Consider the following 25,843-nt stretch of genomic DNA (forward strand, 5'->3'; position numbering starts at 1 on the left):
GACATTATAGTCTACATGTTTGACAACAATCTCATTCCACACAAGCGCTTTCCTTTCATTACTGCACAGACACCACTCGCTAGTGCGTTCCCCATAAAGATATGCTCAGCTACTCCCGTTGCTATGGTCTTACTTCACAATTGAAGATATCTGTGTATTGTTATGATTTTGGTATGGTGTATAACACTGTAGACTGCATTTAGAGAATGTGCTAAAAATGAAAAGCAATGGTGATTAATCTGTATTAATCTGAGAAACAAGACAGTGAAATGTGGAGACATGTTCAAACAGAGCAACACCCACCAGCCAACCCCTGTGTGCCTTCATTTAACAGTGTGGGATCACAGCACACACACCAAACCCTCCTTCTGAGCTTCAAAGAAATGCTGTCCTCTGTGCTGCTGCTGTGCTGGATGGCCTCTGTAACTCTGGGGTCTCCAGTCCAGCTGATTAATAATGGATACAGGGGGGTGGTCGTCGCCATCAACCCCCGTGTGCCTGAGAACCCAGCGCTCATTGACAAGATCAGGGTAAGGTCCTCAGGACACAGGGAGTTGCTGTTGGTTTACTAATACTAAATCAGATTTAACATCTACTACTGCTGCTAGTGCTACCGTCAGCACAGTGATCACTGCTGCCTTTAACACAATGCAGGAATATGGAAGCTGTCTTTACTTACAGGGTATACTGTATTTAAATTAGGTTGTTGTTCAGAACATTCAAATTTGTTTTTGTAACGTAACATAATGCAATTTATAACCTCACTTAAAAAAAAAAACAGAGGCATTCTGCAAACCTTACAATGGTTAATTGTTATTTAACTATTTAACTGTAATTAACAGCAATACAAGGTCAGTTCTGTCAGAAAGCATGCGAGTCTAAACTTTAATTTATCTGGATTATCCTGTTTGGCTGGATGTTCTTACTAACTCCAGCAAAAAGCATCAGTACAGTATTGTTGACCAAATCTGTAAAGTACTAAAAATTGAGCGGTTGAGCTGAGCGTCAAACCTCTTCAACAACATGTAATGTGAAAAAAGTTAGTTGATGAATGATTAAAAGCAGGGTTGATCAAGAAGTTACTACGATGCTTTTCAATGTCAAAAAGACCAATCACACATTAACACACCATGCAAATAAGATATTGGTGATTTTTATGAGACAAAATTCTAATTGTATATATGATATCATATTATTTATCACTGGGTTGAAATAGAAGCAAAAACATTTCTGGAATTTGCTGCTTTTGTCTTTATTTTGGTGTTGTACCACTTGAATGTGAATTATGTCTCTTGTACCACTTTTACAAGCTTAGAGAGGTGAAAACAGGACGTATACTTTTGTCATTTCTTTGATGAGGAAGTTAATTTGTTTTCCTGTTCAAATGTCAGCTTTCCTCCAGTTTCCTGTATTAAGACACAACACAATTATGCTTTCCTCACAACCAATAATTTTGATAGGTGTAGTGTGCTCTCTGAAGGCACCAGTTCTGTAGGGTTTGGGCATTTACGGGGACAATTATTAATTGTAGCCCTAAATCACAAAATGATTCTTTTAATGGCTTTAGAATCCAACCATGCGATATAACTCAAACAACGCACACACACAGGTACTAATACACGAGGATACATTTATTAATACATAGAATATGCATGTAAACCTAACAGATCTTATCGAGAGGGTTATCAGAATATAAAAGATATACTGTATATTCAATCAGTTACGAAGAGTTACATATATCAAGAGGACATACGTTCAGTATATCATTCATTTAGACCGTTTCGTAAATGCACTTGGTTATAACTTCTACATTAGATACTCAAAACAAGTACATAACTCTTAGGAATTAAATTGATATCAACTGGTTGGGATAACAATTGAATTCTCGAGCTGTAATGCATTGAAGTTGAATACTCATCCAATCTCTGGGGATTCAGATCTCCTGCGGGCTCTCTGGCTCCGTGCCAGGCTGTGCTGTGCGACTTGCGACGGTGCGCTGCTGATGCTCACTGACCGGCTAGTTAGTGTTGGCTTTAACTAACAAAGTTTGTGCACAGGAGAAAAGATGACTGTGGGTCCCAGCAAGTCAGGAAGAGGACCGGTTCGTTCCTGATGAAGCGCTAGTTCTGAATAGTGATTCAGCTGTCCACAGTTCCGACCTGTTCATGAGGCTTGCTGCTAGTGCTAACCTCGGGTGGATCCTCTGGTTACTCTCTGGAAACCTCCGCTCGACTCTTAGAACAAAGGAAAGTTCTGGCACTCGGACACACTGGCCGTTCCGTGGTTGTCCGGGCTGAGTCTCAGGATGGTCAGGAGGCGTGCTGCGAGAATGTCCTGCCCTTGGGAGCCTTCTGCTCCTGGGCTGTCCTGCCCTGGAATTCTCCGTTTAATTCCCTTCGAAAAAGTTCACAGAATTCTCTCAGGCCCTCTGTGTTGCCTGTTTTTACCTGGAGGAACTTCAGCTCGTTCATTGGCTGAAAGTTCCATGGGCATCAGAGTCCCACGTGGGTTACTCGGCCCTGCCAGTCCCTGATTGGTTGATCAAGGTGAGATATGAGTCACTTACCCCTGACACTTAGGAATGCAGTCCAGATGTCCATCTGGCACTCCCTAGACAGATAGGTGCCAATGGATGACCATTGATCATGATAGCCAGACTTAGCTAAGTGCATCCCCCTTTGGGAGCTGTCCCTTATCAAAAGAAAACATCTTTAAATCAGCCTGCATGAAAAGCTTCTCTGTGGCTGCACCACAGAGATGAAGAGAGAGATGAGGCCTCATTTGGGAAAGCCCAGCAACACTTAATTCTGTCTTATTAACAAGCATTGCCGCTACACATCCCCCCTTTTTGAAGGTCACGAGGTCCTGAGGCATTGTTGCCTTCAAAACAAAACAGAGTTAAGTGATGTCCCTTGTCATTAGAACATTAACCTTAAATGTCCACATTACTCCTCGAGAATTCATACCGGAACCAGCATTGGATGCAAACATTATGAACAACATCTGGAGTATGTATAAGCACGGTAGGAGACATCATCTCAGTCTAGGCATTACACATCAGGAAGTTCACTGTCAGTATCTGATACCTCTGTAGGCAGATATTTGGGAAGAAGTAACTTCCTTTCTTTTGACATGCTACCTTTGACTCATTCATGCTACCCGGCGTACATCTTGATGTAAGAGTACAGCATTCAGAGTACACTGTCAGTCATGATCCAGCTACCCAGCAGCAGTGTTACAATAACACCGGTTCCTGTTCCCAGCCCCCCGATAAACCACGACACCTGTGTTGGGCACCTGCCAGGGTGGTTTGGAGGTTTGTTCCATTAAAAGCAAACTCAACTACCTGTACCTCTTCAGGGCTTACTGTTTCTTGGATTTCTATCCAATTCAATAGTGTGGCACCTGAAGGCATCCACGACCTCAAGTTTGGTCTTATGTGTCTGGTTCTAGACCATACAGTGTTAAGTTCAAGCTGTGCTATGGCCTCCTCGGGAACTTGCAGGAAAACTGTTTGATTAGGTAGCTGCATTGCGGTAGCTGTATCATGCCTGTCACAAGTCATGGTGACAGTTAAATGTGGTGTACTGACCAGCCATTTACTTCCCACTTGCTCTACATGGGGTTCATTAACCTCCCTCTACTCGTTAGTAGCTTTACACCCTTCATTGGTGAATCATTTAGACACAGCCAATGGATAGCTTTGGTAGCCATACCCATCTCAAGATTTGGAACCGAATTCAATCTTGGATTGCCTTCTGGGTGAGCTATGAGCGATGGGGTTAATGTCACATACTCCTCTACTGAGAAGAGTGGAATCAAGTGGGTTGGGATTTGTGCCGTGGCTAGACTGGCTACAGTGGCACTAAACTCCCTTAACAGGTCTTGTGTCAACATTCTGGCCTGTTGCACACAAGCGTAAACCCACTGTATAACACCAACAATCATGTCCACTAGGTGGGGGATAAGATTTAACCCTGTTGCATAGGAAGTCGCCTGTAGGGTTTTGCCTAGGCTTTCCAGCTTTTGCTGCTGTCGATACAGTCTGTCACTACCCTCTGGCCTCTCTGACACCTGCCTTCTTGGGGCAGTCAGGGGGAGAGTGCCAGTAGCACACAAACCTACCAGAAATAGCAAACACACAACAGTGGCGGCAGCAATCAGTCCTCCCAAAAGACTTTTAGGGTGGCTGATCCCAGTCATCTCCTGACTGACTGTCACCTTTCTAAGCTGGCGCAGCGTGTACATGGTGTCTTTCTCAGTATGCCCTGTGGCATCTTGGGCACCAACATCCTGGAAATCTGGGGAGATCTGACGCAGCTGCTGATGCTGCTCCTCCACTTCCAGGGCATCTGCTTTTCCGATCTGTTCATGCCTGTGCTCTAGGAACCCCAATGGGGGTAGCGCAGCGGTGGAGCATGCCTGACCCTCGGCTGAGTGGTCATCTGAAGCACCTGAGTGATCTGGGATTGTTACCCCATTCTCACTGTTCAGGTCCACCCTGCACCCCTCCTGATTGAGGAATCCCTCTATCGGCATGTTTACAGTCGTTTGCTGGGGGTAGGTGTAGGACACCTGCTCGCTCCCCCCTTCCCTCGCTAGGGGTTCAGGGAGCTGCCCCGGCACTGGGATAGCTAGTTCATGGTCTTCGAACTCGCTATCACCCACCAGGCCCATGTCAGTGCAGGCGGGGATTCTGACACCCCTCTTTGCCATGTTCTGCACTGGCAGGCAGGTGACTTGACCATCCAGCTCCAGTCTGGCTGAACCACTGTTGGTCAGACTCAGACTGACAGACTGAGCTGGTGGCTGTAAGAAAACCGGCTCGGCTTTCATTCCCTGTCCCTTCTGGGGGACTGGGTGTGTTGGAAACCCTGCCGTTGAGGCAGGAACAATCAGGTCCATCTCACTCACTACCTGGTAGTTCTGAGAAATTATGTTACCTGACTGCAGGTTCCCTGGGTCACAGCAGAGGGGATCGGCATCTGGGATCAGGTGTGTCCACAGCGCAGTAGTCTCAGTGTCCAGCTGGGCCTCCTGTCTAACCTGTGAATGTTGCACCAGGGGCACCTGGCGGTGGCCCAGTGACTGCTGCTCAAGCAGATCCTCACTAATCGAGGATTTCTCAGGGCTAAGGGTGAGGGCTACATCACAAACCTGCTCTCCTGCCATCTGGATCCCTTCCACCACTGCAGGGTGGTGGTCCTGACCCCACTTGGGTGCCAAGGTGCACAGGGAAAGCTCCTTTTCATTGCCAGGTGGGGAGATCAGCTCCTCTTTAGGGATGTAAAAGGGGTGTGCTTTACCTGGTGGATCAGGCGGCTGCTTGGAGCACCGCTCCTGTGGCAGGGAGGCTGTTGGGACCTCGGCCGGGACACAACTTCCCTGTATATCTGGGAAACAAGAAAATATTTGTATTTCTTGTCCAGAGGGAACAGAAGGAATCTCCACATAAGCTTCTGTGTTCGGTGGGCACTGTGTGAGCACAGTCTGCCTCTTGGCCCCCCTTTCCTTCTGTACAGAAGGCTTAGGAGCCTTGACCTGGTTCCACACTTTGCCTTTCTGGTGATCCACCAAAGGTTCCTCTCTGAGTTGCATGCCTTTTTCTTTTTCTACCCATTTGAGCTTGCCATATAAACCTGATGACATCAAACACCTTTCAACCTCAGTGTCAATCAGTGTCTCACTGGGTAAGACATCTCCCATGGCAGCCTCGAGGTAAAAGCTTCTTGCTTTTCCTCTGTGTTTTACTGCCTGCTCTGTGACTTCAGGGGTGGAGTCAGCACTCGCTTGGGAGTGGCTGAATTCATCCAGGCAGGAACCCTTCCGCTCAATCAGATAGACTGAGGGAGTGCGAGGGGGCGGGTCTCCGCCTCCTCCAGTGGAGAGTATCAGCTCATTCACGCTTCCGGCAGCCTTGGGGTGCGGTTGTCCCTGTCCTAATAAAACTTATTCAAGCCTGGCCAGGCGGGCGGCTACTGAATCCTTTTGTTCAGCTTTATCTAGCCCTTTCCCTCCCCCGGTGTTCTCATGGCACTTACGTAGGACGCTGGGTGCGGTCCTGTGTGCATGCTTTGGAACGGGGCTTAGCTGGCTCAGGAGCCTGTGCTCCTTCGAGCAGGAGGGAGTTAACCCTGCTGGCTCTGACGGCGAACACAGTCGCTTTAACAGCTTTTTGCTCAGAGCGACTTTGGACATCATACTCCCAGGCTTTCTGCACGAATCTCCTAATATCAGTCATTTTCATGGTCTGTGCATCTGTATGCATTAAGATCATCTTTCTGACTGACGGGTGGAGATTCGCAATGAATAAACCCTTGAAATGTGTGTTCTCTTCGCAACCCTCATCATTTCGCCCTGCAAAATAAGTTTGTCTAAGTCTCTCGTAATATTCGCGAGGGGACTCGACTCTCTCGTGCTTAATGTTAAGGGCGGCGGCTATCGCGGCAGTCGGGTCAATAAACGCACTGTATTCTTCGATAAGTGCATGACAAAGCTGTTCAAAGTCATTACAGACTTCTTTCATCTGCCTAGCCATCCACTCATGTACAGCTCTGCTGGTAGTTTTCCTGACCAGAAACACTTTCTCCTGTTCTGTGGCGTTTGGCAGGTACTGCAGGTTATACCTGAGGTCTTGAATATAACTCTCGATATTATTCTCTGACACTGCAGGGTCAAATCTCTCTATGTCCTTCGTTAGCTCTCTCAGAGAATGGAGATTTATTCTCCTAGCTTCTCCGCTGACGGAGATATGACGGAGATCGTGGTCAGACCTGTCGCTGCTAGAGAGAGTGCTTAATAGCGACTCGAATTCAGACCTTTTAGCAACCATCGTTAAACTTAAAGAGTATTACTTTTAAGTACGAAATCACAGTTTTACCACAGAAAAGCACAAGATCAAGTATGCAATCAACCCTGTAGATCGCAAAAGATCACAAAACAATCAAGCACTGCTTAAAGAGCAAGGGGAACTTTTTGTCTTTCGGCTTTCAGCACACTGTATTGTCTTGTATGAAACCCGCGGCGTTTTATATTGAATTATTCCGCTTGGTTGACTCATTTCAGTCTTACCACGCCCGCCCAGGCACCCCAAATTAAATTTAGTGTGCTCTCTGAAGGCACCAGTTCTGTAGGGTTTGGGCATTTACGGGGACAATTATTAATTGTAGCCGTAAATCACAAAATGATTCTTTTAATGGCTTTAGAATCCAACTTAAAAATAAACAGAGTTTAACGACAGGAAATTGATTCCAGTTGTCAGATCACGTATACGCATACCTTAGCTTTGTGCAACAACCTGAAACTTGCGATATAACTCAAACAACGCACACACAGGTACTAATACACGAGGATACATTTATTAATACATAGAATATGCATGTAAACCTAACAGATCTTATCGAGAGGGTTATCAGAATACAAAAGATATATATTCAATCAGTTACGAAGAGTTACATATATCAAGAGGACATACGTTCAGTATATCATTCATTTAGACCGTTTCGTAAATGCACTTGGTTATAACTTCTACATTAGATACTCAAAACAAGTACATAACTCTTAGGAATTAAATTGATATCAACTGTTTGGGATAACAATTGAATTCTCGAGCTGTAATGCATTGAAGTTGAATACTCATCCAATCTCTGGAGATTCAGATCTCCTGCGGGCTCTCTGGCTCCGTGCCAGGCTGTGCTGTGCTGTGCGACTTGCACCATGTAACGGCCAGTGTGTCCGAGTGCCAGAACTTTCCTTTGTTCTAAGAGTCGAGCGCGGAGGTTGCCAGCACGTAACCAGAGGATCCACCCAAGGTTAGCATCAGCAGCAAGCCTCGTGAACAGGTCGGGACTGTGGACAGCTGAATCACTATTCAGAACCAGCGCTTCTTCAGGAACGAACCGGTCCTCTTCCTGACCTGCTGGGACCCACAGTCTTTTCTCCTGTGCACAACTTTGCTAGTTTCAGCCAACACTAACTAGCCGGTCAGTGAGCATCAGCAGCGCACCGTCGCAAGTCGCACAGCACAGCCTGGCACCGAGCCAGAGAGCGCAGATTGGACAGCAACAAGCCTGCAACTGTTTCTTTGTGCCCGCAGGAGATCTGACTCCACACGATTGGATGAGTATTCAACTTCACTGCATTACCGATCGAGAAAAAAGTTGTTATCTCAACCAGTTAATATCAATTTAATTCCTAGTGTAGAAGTTGTAACCAAGTTCATTTACAAAACGGACTAAATGAATGATATATGACTGAATGAATATATACCTTTTGTATCCTAATAACCCTCACGATAAGATCTGTTATGTTTATATGCACATTCTATGTATTAATAAATGTATTCTCGTGTATTATACCCGTGTGTGTGCAGTGTTTGAGTTATCCTGCAAGGCCGGATTCTAATGCCATAAAAAGAATCATTTTGTGATTTACTGCCACAATTAATAATTGTCCCAGTAAATGCCCAAACCCCTACATTACTGGTGCCTCGTGAGAGCACACTACAAGACAAACCAAACAAGAGGTCATCCTGTAGGTATTGAGCAAAAACAGATTAGGGTGGAAAAGCAATTCAGAATAGGGATGTAGTAAGGAGAAAATAACCTCTAGGGGTCCAAGGTCAACTGGCTGCCCAACCCCTTTTGGCATGCTACCATTATGCAATTAATAAAAAAGGAATACATGAATAAAGGTATTAATCCATCCATCATGTCTTGTGTATGTCAGTACTCCATGCAGATTGCTGTAGACCAGTAAATCCTCCTAAACGATAGCTATATCCACGGTGTCCCTCTTGGATCCATGGCAGTGATGCAGCATCCAACTCAGGTGGTGCCCAGCCCGGGGGCCATCCGGACATGTGGGGAGGAGAATAGGATAGTCTGGTCAGAACAGATGTATCTACCTGGTGGGCCAACACACAGACACACAATGGCACCAGCAGCCATGGCTGCAGCAGGCTATGATGTAAGGTGTGAGTAGGCTAGGCTAAAGTAATAGGTCTTCAGTCTGGATTTGAATACTTAGATTGACTCGGCATCCCGAATATGGGGTGGGAGACTGTTCCATAAGCTAGGGGCCCTGTAACTAAAGCTTTACCGCCAACTGTTATTTTATTAATTTGTGGAATACGAATAAGTGGAATAAGACCTGCATTCTGTGATCTAAGCAGGCGACTTGGAAGCTAAACATTAATAAGTTTCATTAGATAGACAAGTGTCTGACCTCTGAGAGCCTTGTAAGTAAGTAGAAGGATTTTGAAGTCCGCCCTGTGCCAGACAGGAAGCCAATGAAGAGAGCTAAGTATGGGGGTTTTATGGTCGTACTTTTTGCTCAGATTCTGAGCCCTGAGGCCTTCATGATTTTGGCCTGAACAATTATGAGAGTGGTTGAAAGTTGTGTTGTGCTAGACGTCAGGTGGGAAATGAAGAGAGAGAGGGTCACAGGACACCTTCAGAGCAGGACACCAGAGAGCCTCCGGTCTGAAAAAAACAGCATTAAAAACAACAAGTGAAATGAAACCAGGGTCCAAGAGATAGGAAGAGATTGGAAACCATAAAAAGGTTAATCTGGGACCTGGGATGACACCAGACACAAGGGCAGTAGAAACAATGGTCACAGGACACCTGCTGGCTGAGCTGAGGGTAGGACACCAGAGAGACTCTGGGCTGAGAAGACAGCAACAAGTGAAATGGAACCAGGGGCCAAGAGATAAGAAAACCAAGAGATCTGAAAGCATAAAAAATGTTGATGTGGGACCAGGGAGGACACTAGAAACAAGGAGAGGAAACAGGTGGTTGAAGGTTTGGAAGGCCAGTATCTGTCTGCAGGTTTTTGTTCTAACCCAGGTCCCGAAAAACTCAATCAGCTTAATGGGGTCAATATAACAGCTTCTCTCAGCTTTTCATTGCCCTGCTGTTATAAAGCACAGGAAACCTGTCCACTAGGACCAGCCCTGCAGGACCAGGACAAGACAGCCCTGCTGCAGAAACCCTGACCCTTCCAGATTCAGGACTGGACAGGCCTGCTTTAGTCCACTGACCACTGACCACTGACCACACACTGACTCCAGAACCAGGTCCGGACATGCCTGTTGGCGCTCGGTGTGTCTGCAGCCCTGCAGTACACACACTGGCCACTCCAGAACCAGGTCTGGACTGCACCACTGCAGACACACCGAGCGCCTCTTCAGGGTCCGAATTGGACAGCACCACTGCAGACACACTTATTAATCACCTCTCTTGTTTTTTATCTTCAGGAAATGTTCACAGAAGCTTCCCCTTACCTGTTCACGGCCACAAAGAAACGTGCTTTTTTCCAGGATGTGAGGATTTTAATTCCCACAACGTGGAAAGAAAACAACTCTCTCTACAGGAAACCAGGCACTGAGACCTATTTTAAGGTACAAAAACGCATCTCTACAGAATTTCACGCTGTGCTACAGTAGATATACAGTATTTCATGATGTGTGTTAGACTGAAGACGCTGGACTGAAATTGAGAGACAGATTTCTTTTCTCTGTACATTAAATATATATAATGTGACTATATTATAAAAATAGCTTCATAAGGTTAAACTGAAATTTAATCCAACCTTAAAAGTGTTTTTAAATGAACTATTTCTGCTAGATGTCTATGCACTGTTTTCAATATGGTCCTCATCTGGATATTTTATGACATTGTACAGATGTAGCCATCTAGAATTTGCAAGGTGTCAGTCGTTATACAGTACCTCTGTAGGCACCGCTGTGTCAACAAGACATTCCTTTTTTATTTTTTTCAAATAATTAATTGCAGGACTGCATTATTCTGTAAAGCTGCCAGAGGCTGTGGTAAACCACTAAATAGCGCAGCTTCATGTGGTTTTTAGAGAAATTGGTACAACATTTAAATCGTTTTCCTGCACTAATTACAGTTTATGTTATGCATACTGTACTAGCAACAATTTGATAAAATACAATGGTTATATTGTTGAGAAAGAATGTTGTTGCCATGTTTCTACCAAAAATCTAAATGAGACAGTATGTCATAACACTGGAGAACACAAATAGAATTGTTTTTTAATTACATGCAGTTCACAGAATTATTAGTAACTGTGTATAAGTACTAATTAGATAATTACTACAGAAAAATCCATATTTTAATTCTAAAAATATTTTAATTATAAATATTTATAGTGAATTTAAAAACACACTGTATTTATTGTGCACTAACATAGGCATAACAATGTTGTAACAGACAAATAAGTTCTGGATCCTGAGATGAATTTTAAACAGATTAGTTTTATTGCATGCAAGGAACAAGAAAACCAAAGTATTGTTTGAAATATTGGTACCAAACTTCTAGTTTATATAGTTCTTTTCTGGCGCTTCTGACGTAGCTCGTTACCATGGTAATGGGGGGAGGTCACGGTGTCTGGCCAGTTCACAGACTTTGGTCACTCTTAATGGTCAGTGTTAGGTTTTCTTCCCTGGGGGGGGGTTCCTAGCTGGCCTCTGGAATCCTTATCAGTTACCCCCCTTCCCTGCCATAACTCTAAGCCTGCTACTTAGAAGTCCAGTCCTCATGCAGAAAGGACTCAGTTAACCCTTTCTTCACATCTTGTATCTTTCTTCAACAATAATGAACCGCGATGAATTAAATTAGCCACAGGTGTAACATGGCCAAGACATTTTCAGTGCATGCTGGAGTTGTGAATTAAAATGTGGATAATTTGATTACTTCGGTTCCAGGAGAAATCACACCATCTTAATGGTGAGGTATAATCAGACATTATTCATCTTGTTAAACTCATCTGGTGCTACTTCCTGAAAATCCCAATCCCAGACAGTAGAATTATTTCATTACGACCAGTTGAGTGTTGTATTACAGGAAAGCTGCTTAATATTGTTAAGGACTACAGTACCAATCTTTAAGGATGAAACCAATCTTTAACATTAATCCTCAACCCACAGCCTATTCCAGTACATTTAACCCTCAACTCTAAGATTGTCCCAGGACCCCTAACCCTCATTTTTCATCATATCCCTATTCCCTGACCCCTCAAAACTCAGTCTCTCCTGGTAGCAAAGGGTGATAGGAGGGGCTTCTTCCTGGATGGGACACCAGTGAGTACACACACACTCACACAGGTACCACTATTGTACCACTAACAATATATGATTTATCTGTCACAGGCAAGTGTGCTGGTTGCTGATCCATTCTGTGACAACAGCATCGGTACTCCATACACTTCCACTCTTGGTAAATGTGGTCAAGAAGGGGAACATGTCCACCTGACCCCTGCATACCTGTTGAATGACCAGGCCCTTGACATATACGGACCCAGAGGTGAGACTGCAGCCCTGAGCACCTCGGACTCCCACTGAACTTAGCTTGCATCCAGGTGTCCACCTCTTATCCTGGTTGTAAACCTGGAGAGCCGTTGTGCCATTGTGCTTTAGTTTGATTAGGTAGATTAGAGCTCAATGAACAGAGCTCTGCGTAGCTTGTTAACTTCTTCTAATCAAGCATCAGATTGATCCAACTTCATAGTAACTCAGAATGGAAGCTAGAAATCAATGAGCCAAGCTGTATTGTGAAATATATTCTTGTTCTCCTTAGCTGCAGTTATGCATTTTGAGCATAATTTGTGGTATTTTTAAACTAAGCAAATATACAAAAGAGTCTCTTCAGAATCCCCCTGTCTCTTACAGTACATCTCGTGTTACTAGACTGCACTATTTTTTTCTGTGCTCCAGGTCGTGTTTTATTGTATACCTGGGCAGTCCTGCGATGGGGAGTGTTCAGTGAGTTGAACTCCCAGGAACCCTTTTATATGCATGACACTGGTGAGATAGAAGCTGTTAGGTGAGTGGAAATCCCTTCTCCAGCAAGATCTCCACACACATTTTAGCTCAATCTCAGTCTAAACATAGAATCTGCTCCTTCATTATTGCTGCCCCAACAGCTTTCACTCTGACTGTACACACAGGTTTTTCCTCTTCTCCATTACTCTAGATGACTGTCAAGATTCAGCACAATTCTCATGACATTTAGGTGTACCAATTGCCTATCTGTTCTCTCCTGTACTCTTAGGTGTCCTGAACACATTAGCGGCACATTGAAGAACCGTGATGGAGACAGACATTGTGAGATAGACCCCAGCACACTGCTGCCCACAAAGAACTGTGTCTTCATCCCTGACAGTGAGCAGAATACAAATGTCTCAATCATGTATCAACCTTCTATTGCACAGGTGAGCTCCAGTAGAAAGATATTGCTCCCCGTACTGCCTCAGCCACACAGATGAGCTCCTGTAGAATGATACTGCTCCTCCCTCAGTCTCAGTCTCACAGGTGACCTCCTATTGAAAGAGACTGCTCCTTACACAGCCTCAGTCACAAACGGTACTGTACGTGAGCTCTTTTGTTTTGCCTTTTATTCACTTCACACCTGAAAACAGAAAACTGGTACTGTAGTGAGCAGTATACTGTTAACATAGATAGCAGGCAGAAATGGAAATACTGTATCTGTATCTACAACTCTACCCCTTCAAAGCCAATGAAGAAAGTAGACCGGTCATGAAGAAGTCAATTGTGCCTGTTGGTCAAATACTGTACCTTAACTGTGATCTGTAGGTTGTAGGTAAACATAGGACTAGAGACAAATGAACAAAGGTTTGAGTCAGGAGCTCTCAGCTTGTGTGTTGGCTGCAATGGGAACAAAAAATGGTTAACTGCTGTATGAAACATTCTACATCCATCCATTTTCTAACCATCTCATCCAATTCAGGGTTGAGAGGGGAGGCAGAGATTATCCTTGGCAAGCAATGGGTGAAGGCAGGATACACCCTTGGCAGGACACCAGTCCATCACAGGGCAGACACCAACACCATTTACAAAAGGAACAATTTTCCCAGAAACCAATTAACTTACCACTGTGTCTTTGGACTTGGGGTGCAGACCAGAGACCCTGAGGAAACCCACGTGAACCAAGGAAGAACATGCAGACTCCACACAGATAGCACCCCATATTCAGAATTGAACCCAGGGTCCCAGGGCAGCAAGGCAGTAATAAGAACCACTGTGACATCATGCCCCCGATTACTTACATTCCAGGGTGGAATTAACCTCCACATGTTTATATACTACATATAATATGGTTTTTTTATTCATTGCTCCAAGGAAGCTACATTCTGTGATGAGAACACTCACAATTTCTGGGTGCAGAATGCCCAGAACAAGCTCTGTGACTACAGGAGTGTCTGGGGCGTCATCAGCCAGACTCCTGACTTCAAAGACGGCAACAACCCCCCCATGACAGCAGACTCCCCCAGTCCAACCTTCACTCTGCTGAGGGCCAGACAACGGGTGGTATGTCTGGTGCTGGACACCTCCGGGAGCATGACACAGGTACGTTTTCATTATTACACAACCAAGAGAAGGATGGGTCGTCACACTTGCCAGAGTTCTGCATTGTACAGTATAAAGCAGCTCAGTGAATGCATGGCCTGATTTTTTAATCATATATACAGTAGACTGACAGTATCAGTTTTTTTCCCTTTCTTTGTGCATTGAATTAAGTTTAAAAGCAAGTATTTCTCTTGTGCTGGTCTGTGGTGCACATGCACAGAATCTGTTGGCTATGTCTCCTGCTGGTACTAAGACAACAAGATTTGAGACCTGTTTCACCTGCATGAAAATGGTGATGTTATGTCATGAAAAGTCACTTACTGTATCAATATTTCAATATCAGACAGGCAGAACAAAGGCCTTTACCCATCAGTCTTACACAGGTGGAAGGAAGATGCCCTTACGACTTTCCTACCATGCAATTCAAATGAAAGTACAGTGTTAAACATAGCATCAAGGTAAGGTGTCCTGAGAGGCTCAGTCAAAGTTTTTGAATTCAAGCCTGGGTCATGTCACTAGGCAGCTCTATTGGACACTTGGGTTTGTTAAGTGGCGTCACCACTTATAGGATTGGGCTTGCCAGCCAGGGCCTCTCCTGGGTCATGATAATACCCAGCTTGCAGTCTATTGGTGCTGTCATGAGGGATGTGCGTCTCCTCCAATCAGTTCTGAGCATCCAGTAAGAGGGCTGTGCTGCCTGCAATGTGCTGAAAGATGATTGGCTTGAAGGAGTCTGCAAACACTTCCCCATCTCCCCTGTGTGCTGCTGTGGGGTTCATAAGCGAAAAGCAAGAAGCAAGTTCTGACTCCCAGAGCTCTCTGCTTTATCTCTCACTGATGATGGTCATTTACAAGAATAGACACAATACACAATATACAAGAATAGACACAATACTGTCAGGCAGTATTGAACAGTAGAAATGAAGCTACTGTATTAAGAACAGGCTCATTTCTGCACTTTTAGTAAAGGAAAAGTGATTTTTGTTTTCCAACAGTAGATAACCTGGTAAGTTCATTTTTTTCACCTCACCTTTTATGAATGAAATGGACGCTTGAAAAGGGTGTTATTTTCAGGATGAAATGTGGACCACTGGAGTGCACATTCCAGTCTGTGCTTCTGGTGTCATATACAGTATGCCAATATACAGTACATACAGTATATAATATATCATTCATGGGAGCCTTTTGCTCTGGTATGGTTCGTAAACTAGACAGATTTGCAGATTCAGTTTGGAGGCTTTGCTAGTGCGTCATACTATATTCTAATAACATCCATTGATTTTAATTTTACATTTTTATCTATGTATTCTAATAATAATATAACTTTCTTGCTTCTCCACATTGTCTAGAGCAGTGGCTCTCAAAGTTCTATGGTCTGCGGACCACTTAATCTAAGTCACAGATGCGGTGGACCACCTATGCCTACGTCCACTTCTTACCCCGTAAAAATCATCACCTATTAATGTACAGTACTAAAATTAAAATTGAACTAATTTTATGAAAGTACTAACTTTTTTATGAACAAAATTGCATATTTTGCAAATGTTTTTATTAAAAAGTTAATGTGAAGAGTGGAGCTGCTTAGACTTGCTTTAAGAAAGATGACTAGGTCAGAACTAGTGAACAGAACTATATCGTTTTTTGTTAGTAGCATCTTTAAGCTCAGCATTTCCCCGCTTGTATTGTTATATACAGTATAGTGTGACAGACCCTTGGACATTGACACGATCCATTATAGGATTTTTAAAATAAGTAGGCCCAGGCCAACAGACAGAACAAATATGCAGCTGTGAGGTTAAAAAACACCAAAGTGCCTTTTTTCACAGAGTAAGAAAAATCAAAACACCGCAGCCAAAAGGTTTTGCTGTCCTTTGAGCTTCTATCATAACATTTTCTTGAAGACCTTAACCATCCAAGTTGAGCAGCTAAACCACTAACTGTATTCTAAACAAGCAATTTACACAGTCTCTCAGACTCATCTTTCAATTTCCAAATAAACAAAGTCTGTCTCAGACTCTTCATTTAAGCCTTTCAAAGATTCATGGAACTCTGGCAAACGAGTGGTGTTAGTTCTGCCTCTTCCCTCTTCTAGTCTGACCGGATCAACAGGCTCCGTCAGGCTGCGATGATCTTCCTGGACCAGATTGTGGAGCAGGGCTCGCGAGTGGGCATCGTGGAGTTCAAAGATTATGCCCGGATCTTGAAGGGTCTGGTTCTCATCGATGGGCAGGCGGCACGGACCCAGCTTGCCAGTGCGCTGCCTTCTGCAGCCGATGGAGGCACCAAGATCTGCAGCGGCATCCAGAAAGCGCTTGAGGTGAGCGAGCTCTGCATTGACCTGCCAGAATTTTAGACATTTAACTATATATTGGAATCATTTTACAATTTTCTTGCCTCAGCACATTGTGTAGAAGATGTAAGTGTTGTGTGGACATAAGTACTGTACATCTTTTTTGTAAAAAGAATATTGCGTAATAAACCAGATCATTATTTTATTAAAACTAAATAAATTGAAAATTATGGGAAAATTGAATTTAAATCAAGAAAGTCAAGGTGCTTCGCCTGTAAGGTTTTGTGTTTATAGCACCTCCTACAGGTCTACCAAGGTCTGGGCAGGAAGTATGATTAAAATAACCACACGTGCATTGTACAGGGTGTATAGTTATAGAAACATAGCACAGCACCCCTGTAAAAGCTCCTCTTAATTTTTAATTCTATTCACTTATTCCAATACAGAGCTGAGGGGGGACCGGAGTCTATCCCAGCAAGCAACAGGTGCAAGACCTGATAAACATAGATGATAAACATAGACACACTCACACCATGGCCAGTTTTCTCAAAAGCCAATTAACCTCCAGTACAGTATGTCCAGACAAAAACCATGAGAGTGCAGGAGAACACATAAACTCCACACAACAGCACCCCAGGAATTGAACCAGCTCCAGCACTGCAAGACAGTAATGCTCACCACTGTGCCTGCATGTTTAACACTTCTATAGAAAGCAACTTCCTTTTATACAGGCAAGAGATTTTAGTAGAACATTTCAGGTGCTCAAGAGCACAGCAGCAGTGTCTCACCTGGGATTTGAACCCTGAGCACTGCTCCACACTGCTGTCCTGACCAGTTCCTCCTCTCCCAGGTTCTCCGACAGGATGATGGGGACACGGCTGGGGACGAGATCATTCTCCTGACGGATGGCGAAGACAGCAGCGTAGGGTCCTGTCTGGAGGAAGTGAAGAGGAGTGGTGTCCACGTCCACACCATCGCTCTGGGACCCAGTGCCGACCCCCGGCTGGAGGAGTTTGCGAAAGAGACAGGTACTTCAGCCAGAGGTCGGGACTCTCTCTGATGTGTTTGCATGGATTTTCTCTGGGTGCTCTGGTTTCCTTCTGCAGTCCAAATGTACAGTATTGCTGGTTGGCTTCTGGAAGACTTGCTTCGATGTGAGTGTGTTTGTGTTTGTAACTGTCTGCCCTGTGATGGACTGGTGTCCCCTCCAGGGTGTATCTTGCCCTGCTCACATCGCTTGCCGGGAGAAACACGGGTTCCCCCATCACCCTGAATTAGATTAAATGGTTAGAATATGGATGGATATATTTATAGTTTCTTTCTTGCTTAATAGACTGCATTATCCTTGTCTTATAGGAGATGATATTTTATAATATTCTAACAGAGGCTCCGAATTACTGCACATATGCCAACACATTTAAATAAGTGCTTTAGTGCACTAAAAGTGCAGAATAATGCAGTAAAAGTGCTGTAGGTAGAGTGACTGGAGTTGTGACTAAACACTTCTGTTCAGTCTGACAAGAATGTGCACCTTTATGCTTTGATGTTTAGAGACATCACATTGTCTTGCAATGCTGTTCATCTAGTACTGTCATATTCAAATCCATTGTGATGTCCCTGCACAGGAGGAACACGTTTCTCAGCCAGTGACAAACTGGACTCCAACGAACTGATCATCTCATTTGGTAGCATCACTTCTCAGTCTGGAGATGACATCACCAGTGCCATCCAGGTGGGGCTTTGAGCTGTTCTCACTGCTCCTGTTGTTATAATACCCATCTGTGACACAGTAATGTAGCCATTGTCTAATGATGGGAGCAATCAAGGGAACAGAATGCTTCAGGCTTTAGAATGTCCCAACAAGATGTTGCAAAACCTCTTCAGGTGTCACATACTGTATGACAACTACACACATCGGTCACATGGAAAATGCTAACAAAGGAAAACATTCAGACAGGACATGTCATGAATTCCTAGAAATCCACTCAGAAGTGCAGAGCAAGTGCATGAAGTACTTAGGTGGAGGTGGTTATAGAAATCAACTGACTCATCAGAATATCGAGAGAGTGGAGATACTAACTTAAATTTACAGGTGAAAAGGTTAGAGGTTTTATGATTAATTGTGACCTTTAATTCAATTCCCTTCCTTCTCAAGGTACAAAGACTAATCAAATAAAATCTAGATGCGCCATATTACTATAAAGAAAACGATGCACCATAAAACAATCATTATGAAATATTTAGTCCTGTTCAACTAAACAGGACATCATTGGAAGTAGGTGAATGCTTTTGCCAGTCATTGTAATGAAATATTGAGCTTTAGGCCTTGTGAAATCAAAATGTATCCATTCAAATGTGATTCTAGAAAAAATAACAGATTCCAACAAGAGGCAAGATTTACCTTCAGTAAGATTCATCAACAATATCCTTCAAATAAATCTAAAAATAAAATGTGACTATTTAACTTTAAGAACAAACATTTAAAAAACCTGAACTCTTTAAACATTAACATTTAAAAAAACCTATATTCTTTATCTTCTTTATACACATTGAAGATTTTCATTCTTGACTTCTTTCTCTCTGTTCCTCCAAACCCTCAGCTGCTGAGCAAAGGGAGTCGGACAGACCCGGGGTCACAGTTTCAGGGTGAAGTCCCTGTGGACCCCACTGTGGGCAACGACACCGTGCTGACATTCACCTGGGAACACGCCCAGCCGGACATCACAGTCCGCAGCCCGAGTGGAGTTTCCTACAAAAATATCGACATGGAAATACACTCTGCGGAGAAAATCGTCTTGTTTAAGATCCCTGGAATAGCTCAGGTACTGAACACACAGGAACAGTTATTAAACAGAAAAGGACATTCTGTAATTTGGGAGTTGGTTAGAGACTTCTACGTTTATCCATAAGGTATTCATCTTATATAATCAGTAGAAAATGCTCAATCTTATTTGATTTATTGTTTCTTATAGTTAAATATCACCTGTTTGATATTCAGAGAATATCTTCTTCAGCCAGCTTCTAATGTTTGGCATTTATCCACATTAAACTTCATGCGCCACATGTCTACTAACATACAAACTTTTATGATTACTTGTACTTTGCTAGCATTGCTAGCATTTTTGCATTTGTACTTTTTCTGTTTTTGAACATTCAGACTATAATATAATCTAGATCAGACTATACTGTGTTGAGACTATACTCTTACTTTGACTTATACTGTATAACAGTCTAGATGCCACTATACAATACTACAAACTAGACTACAGTCTAGGTCAGATTATACTATAGACTAGGCTACAGTCTTCATCACTAAATACATGAGAAGCAGCAGTCTAGAAAAGTTCATTTTAGTATTCAAAGAATGTCCTCCATTTAAATTAGTTACTGTTTTTGTACATCAAACTTAAAAAAAAATACAATTCCAAATTTAATCATTTACAATTAATAAATGCAAGTAAAAACACTTGCTGTATATACTGTATCGTCTTCCCCAAAAGTATTTATTGTAAGATTTGATTGTATTACATACAGTATGTATACCTGGGGTGTTATATGCATGTAGTTCACATAGATTTCTCCCAGCTGCCCCCGATTCCTCCCACACTCCAAAGACATGCTAGTAGGTGACTTGGCATCTGACATTGTACCAGCCTTGCACCCATTGACTGCTGGATAGGCTCCAGCTGCCCTGTGACCCTTTTTTAGATAATAATAATAATAATTGCTTACACTTATATAGCGCTTTTCTGGATACTCCACTCAAAGCGCTTTACAGATAGCGCTTTACCACCAACGTGCAGCATCCACCTGGATGATGCGACGGCAGCCATAGTGCGCCAGAACGCTCACCACACATCAGCTATCAGTGGGGAGGAGAGCAGAGTAATGAAGCAAATTCTAGATGAGGATTATTAGGAGGCCATGATTGGTAAGGGCCAATGGGAAATTTGGCCAGGATGCCGGGGTTACACTACATAAAGTAGTCTAGAAAATGAATGAATCATGGTTTTGTCCATCCTCACTGATTTTAAGAAATTTAATAAAACCATGTGCTAAACTACTCTCACCTGTCATCAACCTGTGTGGACTCTCAATGAGTGATTTGACCTCGGTGGGAGTGAAAATCCACATGAGGGAAAGGAGCTGAAATGAGTTAGACATCCTTAATTAAGAGGCATATACTACTATAGTCCTGATGTTGGTGAAAGAGGAGTCGTTTATTACGCATGCATGTGGGAGAGTAGCTTGCCACAGCCAATCTCTAGGAACGGTTATAAAGTTAGTCTTTTAATATAGTGTAACAAACAAAGTATTAGTGAAAGTATTTTGTGAAATCATGAATGGACACCACTTGCTATATGTTTCCTGCTGACAGGCAAAGAATATGCAGCTTGATCTTTAGAAGATAAATTGTTAAAAGCACTTATTCTGGATTCCTCATTACCAACAAGGAGGATGAGGAGGTTCTGTCTGTGTCCAGGCTGTACGGAGAGGGTGAGAGAGAAAGGTACAGAGAGGTGATCTCCTTAGTAACGGATTGAGCTGGCTTACATTAGCTGAATAGTTACTTATCAATTCTCCTTTTTGGTCAAATCTTGCAGAGTGGTACATGGAGCTATGAGGTTGTCAATACATACAACACCCCCCAGACCATCACTTTGCAAGTGACCTCCAGAGCCATTGATGAATGTGTCCCTCCGGTCACTGTCACTGGTGGCATGAGCGAGACCGAGGTGACCTACCCCCAGCCCCTCGTCATCTCTGCGCAGCTGTCCCAGGGCACCCGGCCTGTCATCAACGCTGATGTCAAGGCCGTAGTGGACCTCAGTGATAAGAACACAGTGAAGCTGGATCTGTTCGATGGTGGTATAGGCAAGTCTATTGCATGTTCACCATTTTCTGATTACAGTGTATCAGTATAGTTCAGGGAGCCTTGGAGCTACAGCCCTTTATTTAACCAGACATATCAACTGAGAATATGTTCTCATTTCCAAAGACAACTTTGAAAAAGTACTGAAAGATACTTAGCATTTACTGAAGCAATCTGAGTCCAGTATCTCATTCAACGGTACAACAGCAGCTGGTATAGGGGCCAATAGAGATCACTGCTGTTGTAAACCATCCTCCACAGTAGTGGGTCATTATGATGCCAGAACTAAGTAATTTTTGGTGGTTCTTGTTGGAGCCATATTCCACAGTAGGATGGAATCACCGGTCATCTGTCTACCTGTTACAGAGCTGCTGACCACTGTTATCCAGGAAGGCAGTAGAGCAAGGAATTGAGCAACAGACAAACATTTAGAAAACCTAAACAAAAATGTTTTTTGTGTCATGATAGCAATCTTTAGAGTAACAAAGTGTGAAAACTGCACAATGGGCTAAATACTTTTGCAAGACACTATATATCATATTGAGAATAATAAAAGGACCCTTTAAGAAGGATTTTCAAGTGATTTTTAAGGCAGTTTCTCTCTCTCTCTGGCTACAATCAGCTAATCAGTGTTTATTGGTCCCTCTCTCCCTCTCCTCTCCTCTCCTCTCGCTTTGCAGGAGCTGATAAAAAGAAAAATGATGGCATATACTCAGGTCTCTTCTACAACTATAGTGCTAATGGGCGATGCAGCCTGAAGTTTGAGGTACAGGGTGTGGAGGGCAAAGTGGAGACCAGACTGTACCCCGACAACAATGTTCCTGAAAGACCTCGACAAACCAGTGGTACGAAACATTTCGAAACACAATGTATGCAAAAGGGCACGATGCATGCAAGTGCCAATAGGCATACTGTAACACACACACGGCAATACACACAATACAACTGTACTGACCCTGCTGCACAGTGGGACTAGCAGTACACAGGGAGTGGTCAGATGACTTACTTGCTGGGCAAAAGGCAGATGAGACCCAGGGAGTGCAGGGGGTGCACTGACAGAGACTGCAGTGTAGTGCTGCGCGCAGGCAGGGGTTCAAAGCCACAGCTGAGAAGGGGACGGGTTCAAAGCTGAGACCATAGCTGAAATCTGCAGTCACAGAGCTGCAGAGCTGGAGACATCCTGCTGAGGTGGAAACAGGCAGAAGCACACAGGGAATTTTCAAGCAGGCGAGATTGTGTTTCGCTGGAGAAGATAAGTCAACGTTGGGCATTGCAGGTCCAATACGGGAAACAGTAATGAAGCAAGGCATAGATCCAGCAATCGTGATTGAATTCACAAGAAACCCAGCAAAAATACAAAACACAGGAGGCTTCAAAGAATGAAGGGAGCAAATTTTTAGATCTGGAGTCCAAACTGAGTGACGAGTGGGTGGAGCAGAGGCCGACTGACAGGGTAACCCTGACAATGATTCACCTCATACATGCAATATAACTTGCACAGGAACATATATGCAGTGCAGCATACACACTACAATTCACATACTATAACATTCACCATACAACACACTATAGAATAGAATTCACAGTAAAGACAGAAACAACACAATTTGACTATCAGTTTCTCACACAAAAACTGTGTACAGTACACTTGTGTTATAACTATGCCTATCACACACATACACACATAGTCACAGCTGGGACCTTCAGTATGGACCCTTGTAACACTGTAATCTTTCTTTCTTTTAATTCATAGGTAGGATGCGTCGTAGCGCCCCCTCTCTTCGCCAGACTAGCACAGCTCTAGGCAGCTTCAGCCGCTCTGCCAGTGGGGGCACAGTGACAGTGAAGGGAGTGCCAGCTGTGCCCAGGGATGACTTCCCCCCTGGAAAAGTGACCGACCTGACCGCCTCTGTGGCCAACAACACTGTCGTTCTGCAGTGGACTGCACCTGGAGATGACTACTACACTGGGACAGGTGAGAGACACAGACTGGACACCCATCACTTTACTGGGACAGGTGAGACACAGACTGGACACCCATCACTACACTGGGACAGCTGAGAGACATAGACGGGACACACATCACTACACTGGGACAGGTGAGAGATACAGACTGGACACCCATCACTACACTGGGACAGGTGAGACACACTGACTGGACACCCATCACTACAATGGGAAGGCTCTCTCCTCCAGTCCTCAGTCCTTGTTCCTCCCCCCTCTGATCTTCCTCTCCCTCTCCTCCAGTCTCCAGCTATGACATCAGAATTGGCCTCAGCCCACAGGCCCTGAGAGAGAGCTTCACTGCTGCTCTGCCCCTCAACACCTCCTCTCTGCACAGTGTTCCAGCAGGACAGACCCAGACTCTCCTCCTGCCTTTGGAGTCCTTGGCTGCCATGAACCAATCGGTGGTCTACCTCGCCCTGCGTGCCACAGATGAAGAGGGGGGCACCTCTGAGATCTCCAGCATCACCCAAGTGTCCACATTTGACCCTTTAATGTTGCCCCACTCCCAGGGACATGCCTCCCCAGCTCCTGTTGGATTCTGTTCTGTGTTTCTGCTGGTGGCAGCTCTGGCTCTGCTGGATCTGAGTATCTGAAATGCACGAGGGCTTTATATCACCCTGTGATGTCACAGCATCATGCTTCTGCCCTTGCTTTAAAGTACGGAATTTAAAACCTGGTGTATAATTACACTAATTGTGTCTGTTGTCAGATAATTTGCTACTGTATATCACTAAACATATTTTCAGTCTTGTTATTCGGATTTCAAAGGGTTGGCAGAATTGTAGTTAATCGAGCAATTTCATGCATTCAGCTTTTTCGTCCAGCTCAGAGTGTCATCTTTAATTTTATCACCTTGGATTTTTTGAGGGGCACATTCGGTTAGCTGACAGTTTCTTCTTTATTTTTTAAACAGCTAATTAATGTTTTAAGTTTGCAGATTCAAATCCTCACTGATGAAAAGTATAATGTCATTGACTTAAGATTGACCGTACCGATTGGATGTTTTCAGTTCAATAAGAAATGGTTTGTATCTTCACCCATCTACTATTTTTCAATGGAGTAATGAAGACATTACGGTCAACCTGCCTTCTGTCTAAATAAAATACTCAGAAGGGAACACGTTTGATTGTGCAATAATCTATTTGTCCCATCCATCATTTATCTAGTACAGGGGAAACCAGGACCTATCCCAGTAAGCAATAGGCACAAAGCAGCTACATATTTGATGGGTTTCCTGTAATGGGAGCTGGTCCTGACTCCTGTGTAGTGCGTATTTAGGACCCTATGCAGACGGTATAATCCAGAAGTGACTGTCATTACCGTTCTGAAATATCCACTGGTGGACGAGGCAAGTATTGGATAACTGAGCACATGTGGAAAACATCTACGACCATATTAACGTATGGCAGTAATTGACAAGTTAACCAGGTGGAGGCTTGTCTTTTAGCAGTAGTGCTTCAGGTGCACAGACCAGTGTATGACAACCACCCCCACCCCGCCTCGTGGAGCACATCTGGGCACACAACAAGGATTGCCAGGGGATCGTGCGTGAAAAGAGGTTTTTGGTCCATTGCATACTGGGATAGCCAGCAAGCTGCAAAATATGTCCCTGAAGCAAAACCTCCAACCTGGCAGCAAGAGGGATGAACAGCTTGTCAAGCAGAGTGTTTGGAGATGCAGGATTAGAGGCCAAAGCTGATCATGCTGGCTGTTCCTCCTTCAGAAGGGTGGTTCCAATGATGCAGTAGGGTGGGATGATGGGCTGCGGGTCTGTTGAAAATTTGTGTATCTTGCCTGTCTAGGATTTAGGCTTTTAGCCTTCTCTATATACAGTAGGTTAGATTTTTAAGGTCTGTGAAGGCATTGGTCTTGTGTGTCTTACCCTTTAGTTTGTATGGGATGGTAAAGTTAAATTGTAAGATAAATAAAGTCCATCTTGTCTAAATCTTGTCTGGTATGAAGACATTTCCTCTCTTTTCATGACGATGATTGTCCAAAAGGATTGCCAGGTTAATTAAAGTTTCCAGTTCGTGGGGAAGATCCTTGGAGACCAGCTCATCCTTTAACTTTTCAGGCAGCTCTGTCTAAATAGCGCAATGACAGCCTCCTCTAACCAGGCACTTCCAAAGTCAACAGTGGGATGGAAGGATGAATCCAGTTGCATGTGAAGCAGCTGCACAGGCAGAGAACAGGCAGGCAAAGGTGAAACAAAAAACATAATCCAGGTTTAATAATAATAATTCCTTACACTTATATAGCGCTTTTATGAACACTCCATTCT

The 25,843-nt window shown here is 43.8% G+C and overlaps 1 protein-coding gene across 1 annotated transcript; it reads left to right on the forward strand.

The window, feature by feature from the left end:
• Positions 1–383: 383 nt before the first annotated feature.
• On the forward strand, positions 384–25,504 carry LOC148834164 (calcium-activated chloride channel regulator 1-like). Its single transcript, XM_088916594.1, has 14 exons — positions 384–530; positions 10,259–10,402; positions 12,176–12,329; positions 12,740–12,848; positions 13,077–13,236; positions 14,165–14,392; positions 16,485–16,709; positions 17,533–17,710; positions 18,308–18,414; positions 19,283–19,504; positions 21,287–21,557; positions 22,236–22,400; positions 23,309–23,530; positions 23,803–25,504. Exons 1-14 carry the CDS (start codon positions 384–386, stop codon positions 24,153–24,155), a joined length of 2,685 nt encoding a protein of 894 aa, XP_088772720.1. The 3' UTR covers positions 24,156–25,504.
• Positions 25,505–25,843: the final 339 nt, after the last annotated feature.

This window comes from Atractosteus spatula, chromosome 5 (assembly GCF_055471065.1).
Source record: "Atractosteus spatula isolate fAtrSpa1 chromosome 5, fAtrSpa1.hap1, whole genome shotgun sequence".
Classification (NCBI taxonomy): Eukaryota; Metazoa; Chordata; class Actinopteri; order Semionotiformes; family Lepisosteidae; genus Atractosteus; species Atractosteus spatula.

Excerpts from the sequence above, each read along its gene's own strand:
- LOC148834164 (XM_088916594.1), top strand. The coding sequence starts at position 384 with ATGCTGTCCTCTGTGCTGCTGCTGTGCTGGATGGCCTCTGTAACTCTG. Across the intron at positions 12,330-12,739 it reads TGACATATACGGACCCAGAG|GTCGTGTTTTATTGTATACC; the intron begins GTGAGACTGCAG and ends TCTGTGCTCCAG. Across the intron at positions 22,401-23,308 it reads AAGACCTCGACAAACCAGTG|GTAGGATGCGTCGTAGCGCC; the intron begins GTACGAAACATT and ends TTTAATTCATAG.